Here is an 8,995-nt window from a genome sequence, read left to right on the forward strand (position 1 = left end):
CCACCTCTGGGAACACCCTCCTCCCCATCATTAAACAGTGGGGTGCGTGCAGAGAGCACTGAACTAGCAGTTAGCAAATGTGGATTCCAGAACCAACCATGTCATTAAAGCCGCCAGAGACCTTTTGCGTTCCTTTAGCATCTCTAGGCTTCAGTTTCTTTATCCATAAACAGGTTATTACTTTATCCAAAGGCAGCTGTATTACTGCTAGGGTCCTGTCTGGCCCTAACATTCCAAGGTCCTATTTATTCAGTCCCTAAAGCAATGCCACATACCAACGCGAGCAGGCTTTCTCAAAGAGTAAAATTCCACTACATTTTCCAAACACCCCTCAAACATACATCTAGGAGTCATATCCACCCACTTCAAAAACAACTTGGGGGGGGCGCCCGGGTGGCTCAGTCAGTCAGGCGTCTGATTCGACGCAGGTCAGGATCTCACGGTCCCTGGGTTCGAGCCCCGCATCGGGCTCTGTGCTGACCACTCATAGAGCCTGGAGCCTGCTTTGGATTCTGTGTCTACCTCTGTCTCTCTGCCCCTGCCCCACCCATGTTCTGTCTGTGTCTCAAAAATAAATAAACATTAAAAAAAAAAAATAGAGGCATACTTAAAATACATAGAGTAAAACCATTTCAGACAGCCCCAATAAGGTACAAAGAGAAAAGAGCTATGCGCAACCCAAATCACTACCCAAAGGAGGTGGCCACAGACCGCTTAACAGCACGGTAACCCACCGGAGTTCTACAGCAACGGTCAAGCAGGAAACACCCAAGTGACATTTAAGGTATGCACTTTGTTTCAACTGAAGGGACACAACTACCTAGTTGGTATGTCGTTTGGAATTTGGTGTCACCACTCTTAGGCTAGGCTACTGAAAGATGCTCAGAAAATCCTTACTAAGTGTTCCTGTCACCTTGAAAGTAGCATTTCGATGGGGATCTGGTTTAAACCGGAGGAGTGAAACAATGAGGTTTCCTTAGAACAAAGCCATTTATGAAAAAAACCAAATACATCCACAGCCCAGTCCTGCTTGGTTAAAATATGAAAACAAAGACAAAATTTTTAAGCAGCTTTGGTACGAATCAATGATTGCAGCTAAAAAAGGAGGCTAAGGATCTCAGAACAATCAAGTACCTTCGACTAGTGGCCCAATTCTTGCTTCCCAAGGATTTGTTAAGAACTGGACACGGACCGTGCGATCCGACATCGACCGGCCCCAAAGACACCACCGGAGCTGCGGGTCTCGCTGCTGTTTGACATGAAAGCCACGGCGCGCGGTGGGAAAAGAAAAGTGTTGCTCACGGGGATGAGAGGCAGAGCACGGGAACGTGGTCAATGGCATCACAACTGCAGTGTGGTGACCGGTGGAGCTACTCACTGCGAGGGGGACCACGACGCTGTGCACCTGTAACTAGTCACGCCGTGTTGTCAACCACCCCTCGATTAATAAAAGGTAACCAATGCTCTACGCCAGCCAATTCCTAACAAACTTAACAAAATACAGAAACACAAGAAAGGGGGACTGTACATGTGAATTACAGCTCAATCCAAAAAACGCCCAGGTATTCACACAGAACACTTAGCAGAAAACAGAGCTTTAGTCTTATGATTAGGGTGACAAGACTGAAATCATCACACACGGCAATCTAAGAACAGCTCCCCTTCTTAGCTTTGAAAGCCCTCCAACCCGGCTGCATGGCCCTCTTACCACCTTGTGTCTCCCAGGAGAGGAAAATGGGTATTTGATCACTTACTAGGCTCCTTGAGGATCACAACTTAATCATCTTGGCGGCATCCCTTCAAGTGCCTAGCCCAGGATCCTGTGTTCTGTAGGCAGGCAAACGTTTGTTCCTTAACTGCTACATATATGTATATCTAAGCAAAAGAGATTCCCGGCTCCAAACATTCCATTCCAATTCTGCTAACTCTCCCCCAAAAGGATACCAAATCTCTTTTTCACTCCTTTCTTTTTCAACCAGGACACTACTATGTTAACACTTTAAGCCATTTTCCTCCCCACTAAACAAAAGCAAGCGAAACGAGGCTTAAAAATCTGTCCTCTACATTTCCCTAACTCACATGACAGATTTTAATTGCTGTCTTTTCACACAGTACAATTCCAGAAAAGGTGAGAAATAAGCAAAGGACAAAAGAATGCAAAAAGTGATGTACTATCTATGCTAAAGAAAACCTGCCCCAAAGAGGGTTTCTTCCCAAACATTCAACAGTTTCAAAAGCTGCTGGGCCCGGCACAGCACTATTGACACCTTACTTGTTCCCTAAACCCCCACGCACCAGCCAACCCAGCATGTAAAATCATAAAACAAGAGCCCAGATCTGGTAGTCTAGAAATCAGCAAGTCAAGAAAAGAAATAACCAGGTAGAACACTCCGTAGCAAAAGTAACACCCCAGTAACAATACTCTTCCCCAATTTCCTCTTACTGGATGCCATTTACTAGCCCATCAAAGCCTAAAAAAAGCCTTAACATTAGAATTGTTATTGAAAGGAAGGCATTTCAGTCTTAAAGAAAAACAGATCATAAGAACCTTACCTATCATCTATCTAAACATATCTATCAGTTCCGACAGGCACTGTTTTAACATAAGAGCTCTTCTGGACAAAACAACTATTACTTTGATTCTGGATCTTCTCCACTCTGGTGTCTCTGAACAGGTCACCTTTAGAGACTAGGGATTAATGAGCATCCACCAAGTGGTGAGTTTTAGGGGCACTTGGGTGGCTCAGTCAGTTAAGCGTCTGACTTCGGCTCAAGTCATGACCTAGAGGTTCACGGGTTCAAGACCCCACGTCGGGCTCTGTGCTGACAGCTCAGAGCCTGAAGCCTGCTTCAGATTCTGTGTCTCCCTCCCTCTCTGCCCCTCCCCTCCTCACACTGTCTCTCTCTCAAAAAGAAATAAACATTAACAGAAAATTAAAAGGTGAATTTTATGATGAGTTAGAGCTCAATTGTTAAAAAAAAAAAAAAAAAAAGAAAATCCTTCCCCTACAAAAAGATACTCAGTGGGGTGCCCGGGTGGCTCAGGCGGTTAAGCGTCTGACTTCGGTTCAGGTCATGATCTCCCACTCTGAGTTCGAGACCCCCGTCGGGCTCTGCGCTGACAGCTCAGAGCCTGGAGCCTGCTTCGGATTCTGTCTTCCACGCTCTCTGCCCCACCCCCACGCATGCTCTGTCTCTCTCACTCTCAAAAATGAATAAATGTTAAAAAAAAAAAAAAAAAAAGATACTGAGTGAAACCCAAACACTACAAAATAGAACATTTCTCTTTAAAATTCCAGTTCCACGACACAACGTGCAACATCTTGGAGACAATTCCTCCTCTGAGGGCCTACTGAGGACTGCTGGTTTTGTTCCACACTGTTTTCACTGGCAGTTTTGAGAGGTGCTGAGGACGGGTAGGTGGAAAGAATAATACCCCCCCTATTTTAGAAGCTCTGGCCCCTCTAAAAGGTCCTAGTGCCATGTATGGTCTGAATACCTGTGCCCCCCCCCACCCAAGCAAATTCCTATGCTGAACTCCCAGTGCCCAATGTGATAGAATTAGGTGGGGCCTTTGGGATGCCCGAGAGGTCAAGAGGGTGGAGCCCTCATAAAGGGATTAGTGCTTTTATTAAAAAAAAAAAAAAAAAAAAAAAAAAAAAAGAAGTCCCAGAGAGCTCTCTTGACCCTTGCGCAGCGTCCACAAATGTCAGCAGTTGGCTATCCAGAAGAGGGCTCTCTGACCAGGCCGGAACCCGGGTCTCGAACTTGAAGCCCGCAGACCTGACACCAACAGATTTCTGCGGCTTCCAGGCCACCCGGTCTGTACTACTTTGTTACAGCAGCCCGAACACACCAAGTAACCTTGATCACCACCGCTGAATCTGTTTGTCATTTAACAAAGAAAAGACCGACCTGGGTGCAAAGCGGAACTGTGAGTACATTCTATGGGAGAAAAATGTTAGTTTTAATCCAAGTAACCCCTGTCTTCTACATGTTAATTCATTTCAGGGCCTCCACTTTAAAGGGCATCACTTAGCCAATGCACTTACTTGGATCCGTAGGGAATTAAATGAATTTAATGAACTTAAGTGAATTATACTTAATTACACTTAAATGGGTTCCACTTAATGATTCCTTTGGAAACTTGTATTAAATTTTCAAAGAGATCTAACTAAGGTCAGTACTGAATCCCCAGTTCTGACCTGGGACGGCTAGAAACAGGCATACGTATGAATGAGCCTTCCAGAAAGGTGAATGGCACTTTGGGCAAAAGCATCTTCTTCCTCCTGCTCAAGCCACCACTGAAAGTATTTTCAAAAAAAGAGACAAAGGAAGAAAAAATGAACTAGCCTGTTTTTGGGAGAAATGACAGATATCCATTCTACACACATATATTTTACAAGTCAGTCATTCTAGTGCTCTCCCTCTAGACTCTGTCAAGAGTTCTCCTGATATTTAGTCTAAAAACACACCCACCACAAATTTCAGCTATGGCTTAACAACAAAAGAAAACAGGCTTACCCTCCTGACTATTTCCTCACTACAAAAAACTTGCAAATTTTATGGCTCGCACTTTGTAAATTTCAATCCAAGGCCTAGTTTCAACTTTTTTCCTGCTTCTTCCAAGCACAGTTCCCTGCTCTGATGGTGGTCTTTTATGGACCTGAATGGGCTGGAATATGTAATCCAACAGTCCCACGGAAGTATGGACCTCAGTTTAGAAAAACCATTCTTGGAGCGCCTGGGTGGCTCAGTAGGTTGAGCGTCTGACTTCAGCACAGGTCACGATCTTGTCCATGAGTTCGAGTCCCGCATCTGGCTCTGTGCTGACAGTTCAGAGCCTGGAACCTGCTTCAGATTCTGGGTCTCCCTCTCTCTCTGCCCCTCCCCCGCTCATGCTCTCTCACGGTCTCAAAAATAAACATTAAAACAAATTATTAAAAAAAAATCCATTCTTTTCTAAACTGACGTCCTATGGAAGATTATGTTTTGACATTAATGGGCATTTTGTAGAAGCAGCTGGTAAAGTCAGTAACACCAAAATAGGTTTCTGATTAAAAAAAAAAGAAAAAACTGACCACAACGTAGGGAGTTTTCCACCAACTTCCCCACACACTTTTACATCTCCAACTTCTAGCAGTGCCACAGAGAAAGGGTTAAGGGTAAGGCTGAAAGTGGCAACCACCAGGAAGAGAAAAGACAGTCCCCAGCATGAGAGGTCACTCAACAATAACCATCATTACTGACCACTGCTCAAGGATGCCTGTCCTCTGACGGCTGACGACTACATAGTCTGGAAAAGGAGCGCTAGGGGAAGCCAAAGTGCTGGTGGTGGCTCCAGAGGGAGGAGGGAGGGCCAGAAAGAGAAAATGGATGGATAAAAACAATCTGCACGGTAAAGTATGCGGAAACAAATACGGAGCTGGTAATGAACTAGTTTAGGCAGCCAAAATGGCTTGGTCTAAGCAACAAAATAAAATGAAATGAAGATAATAGTAATAACAAATAGTAATAATGGCTGAATTCCCTTATTCAAAAGGAAAACATCAACCACTCACACAAATAAATAGCAGTCAATGAAGCAACCCAAATCCAAACTGCGTGCTCACACACACACTTTGTGAAAGTATTTCTCCAAACTTTCTGCTTCTAAAGACAAAACTATAGCGAAAGCTGCTGAAAAAACTAACTTCCGAGAGCACTTTTATGATGTCCACTTACCTACCACATGCCACAACACAGAACTCTAAAGAGAAATCAACAACCTACTCTCACTGGCAAATTGCAGGGAACCTGGAAGACCCAGTTCCCAACACCCTGGTTAAAGAACTGGAAGGACAATGCACCTTTTCCTTTCTCTCTCTCTTCCAACAGATACGGACAGTTCCTAAAGTAAGCGCCTTTATACGGTACGCACAGAGTTCACTCATTTCACGTTGCTATACAATCAGCTTCTGAAAGCATGCTGCCACTGAAGCAGAATACAGGAAGATTTTAAAGACCCGACTCAACTTGAAACCACAGAAACAATGTCTACTAGCAACGATGAAAACGGCACATGACAACTATTCCGTTCTAACAAAAGCTCAAGTGTATGAACAGATTCGTTACTGACACGTGAACAGAGAGAAAGAGCGAGTTACACCTAGCAGCCTGAATAAGGTATCCGATCTAACGCAACGAACATTCTAAACGTGTCACTAAAGAGGAAAGTCCGAGCCCCGCTTTGAGAAAAAGGCCACACCAATCAAGGCGGTTGCCTAACACACGAAGGCTTAAGGGAGGAACTCTAACTTTGTGACACTTTGTGAACTTTACAGGCTTACAAATGCTGAGGGTGAAAAAGATCTTTGTATTGATAGCCAACAGTTTCTGCCGGATCACAAGACTGCAATGCATCTTGGGATTCCTTCAGGACGGTTCCGTGTCACAGATATTTAAAACGTAATTACTGTCTCAATAATAGAAACTGCAGCAAGAGACGCTCTCTCGCCTCGCCCTAAGGTGAAGCGAGAACTCGAGCATTCGCCCTCCCCAGCTCCTCGGATCTCTCAACGCCCCCCCGACCCACTCCTGGCCCCATCTGTCCTCACTTCTAGGCCTCGTGGCACTGACCGGCCGCGGCCCCCCCCCCCCGACTCCGTCCCATACGGTCCCCACTCCCAGCGGGTGACTGCGGCCCCCCGAGGGAGGGGCGGCCCCCGGTCCCGCCGGTGTCCCCCCCGCACGCCGCCCCCGCCCCGCCCTCCGCCGCGCCCGGCCCGCGCAGGCCGCCTCCCGGGCCACGGGCCGCCCCACCCAGGGCTGCTCTCGCCCCGGCGCCGCTGTCAGCGCCCCACGTGCCGCCGGGCCCCGCGGGACGCGCCGCCCGAGCCCCCCCCCCCCCACCCCCGCCCCCATCCCTGGCGGAGGGGGGGGCCCTCCGGACCCAGGCCGGCTGCTCCCGCCCCCGCAGCCCGGCTCCCCCCCCCCCCCGCACCCCGCGGCTGCCCCGCGCGTCCCGGCCCTTTACCCGGAGGACCTCCAGCGCCGCTGCCGGCTCCGTGGTTGGGGGCGGCGGCGCCAGCTGGGGACAGCGGCTGCTGGGTCGGGCCCCGCAGGAAGGACGGCACGAACTCGGCAGCGTGGACGTTGGGCACGAAGGGCTTGGCGTTGACGTTGAGTTGCCGGCTGAAGGCCGCGCTGAGGTGCTCACGCTGGGCCTCGGTCGCCGCCGCCGCCGCCAAGGGGCCGCCGGCGCCACCGCACGGGCCCGGCCCGGGGGCTTCCATGTCCGCTTGGTCCCAGCAGTCGGGCGCCGAGTCGCTGCTGCTGCTGCCGCTGCTGCTCCCGCCGCCGCCGCCGCCGCCGCCGCCACCACTGCCCGGATCCATGATCGGGGGGGCCGTGTGTGTGGTGAAGAGAGGGCGGGAAATGGAGGCGGGGGCGACGGGCCGGGCAGGAGCAGGCCGCGCTGACCCGGCGAAGCGACGAGGCAGAGGGGCCGGGGGCTAGCGACACAGTCCCCGGCGTCGTCGCGGCGAAGGCTCCGGTCGCAACTCCGCACTCGCGACGACAACGGCGGCACCAGCTCAACCCTCCTCGTGTGTGCGAGCGGATCTCCTCCCACCCAACCCCAACCACCTCGGACCGCCTCAGCTCCGGCCCCACGCCGGCGCGGATTGACCCCTCCCCGCCACCCGTACCTTCGCCTCGGTAGTTCCTGGCCCTGTCCGTCCCCGTTTCTGACTATGAACCACGGCTGCAGACGGAACTACGAGTTCCGGCAGCGCCCGCGCGACCCCGCTGCGGTTTTCCCGTGGGCCGATGGGAGTGGGAGTTCGGGGCTCCGGAGCAACCGGAAGCGACTCCGGCTCCCGGCAGGCAGCGCGGGGAGGCGGAGGTCTGGTCGCAGCCCCGCGGCCCCACCTGTCACCGGGTGGGGGTAGGGGTGAGGGCGAGTCCTTGCCTGACTCTTCAGCCGCGGGGTTGGTCCACGCTGCCCTGTGGGGCACAGGCTGCGGGGAAACGGATAACAGTTCTAACGCGCAAAGCAAAGCTCTCGGCTCCTGGAATCCCCTCCTTCTCGCATCACCGGTTTCTGCGTTCACTGCCTCCCCAAGTCTCCCTACCTTCTGCTCTTTCTTTCCACCTTCCTTCTCCCCGCCCCCAGCCAGAATCTGCCCTACATTTCGAAGCCGACGCTGCGCGTCTTGCGTTTTATGTATTCATTTGGTGGAAGAGAATAAAACCGTGAGACAGTACAACTTGAACTGCAATGGGGCTCGTAAAGCGCTCGGGCCCAGCCTCTGCCCCGGCAGAGGGGATTATTAACTGGAAACTTTGAATGACTCACCGTCTGTTTGACTAGTCATTTAAAGCCTTCACCCAAACTTTTCCATCCCTCCCCTCCTCCCGGCCAAGGGTTTTGCAAATCAAACAAGAGGATTGCCATATTCCATGTTGTATCCAGTTGTACCCACCTAGTTAAGATTTTTTCCGGTGCGTCCAGCTTCTTTATGCACCATTAGGTGAAGTGGTTTTCTTCTGAATGATGGGATTTGCTCCAGTATTCCGTAGTGCTCTATTGACTGCCTCTCACTCACCCGGACACTGCGTTTAGGTAAACACGGAGGAGGGGAGAAGCAAACCCTTAGGTCAATTACATGAAGTAGGAAAATAACGTTGTTCTGAGTACCTGTTAATTTCCTGTAATTCACCCACGTGGAACCCAAGACTGTGGCGGGGGGGGGGGGGTGGGACCTATTGTTGATATTTTTCTCAGAGGAGTCTAGACAGCTTGCAACTAATCTGCCAAAAATTACAGAGTAAAGGCGTAGACGCACACAGAATAGATGATTCTTAACAACCTTAAGTTAAGGTCCCAAATCTAGATCTAGATATGAATTTAAAATTTAAATATCTGTACCTTAAAGATAAAAGAGGATCCAGCCTAATGAGACAGCTCAAAAACAAACCTGTCAGTTACCTTTCAAAACAAATCCTATGCTAA

At 49.9% G+C, this 8,995-nt stretch overlaps 1 protein-coding gene across 3 annotated transcripts in view; it reads right to left on the minus strand.

The window, feature by feature from the left end:
• Positions 1-8,562, minus strand: part of GSPT1 (G1 to S phase transition 1) — a 34,740-nt gene extending 26,178 nt beyond the window's left edge. Inside the window, exon 1 of one of the 3 annotated variants that reach the window (XM_049638261.1) lies at positions 8,466-8,562. Coding sequence is in view for 1 of the 3 variants with exons in the window: in XM_049638259.1 (XP_049494216.1) it covers positions 7,016-7,376 (361 nt within the window). In the remaining 2 variants the exon portion in view is untranslated. Of the gene's footprint in view, positions 1-7,015; positions 7,633-7,688; positions 7,780-8,465 lie in introns of those variants that run through there. The other 2 variants (XM_049638260.1, XM_049638259.1) reach the window with 2 other exon arrangements.
• Positions 8,563-8,995: the final 433 nt, after the last annotated feature.

Source organism: Panthera uncia, chromosome E3, assembly GCF_023721935.1.
Source record: "Panthera uncia isolate 11264 chromosome E3, Puncia_PCG_1.0, whole genome shotgun sequence".
Lineage (NCBI taxonomy): Eukaryota > Metazoa > Chordata > Mammalia > Carnivora > Felidae > Panthera > Panthera uncia.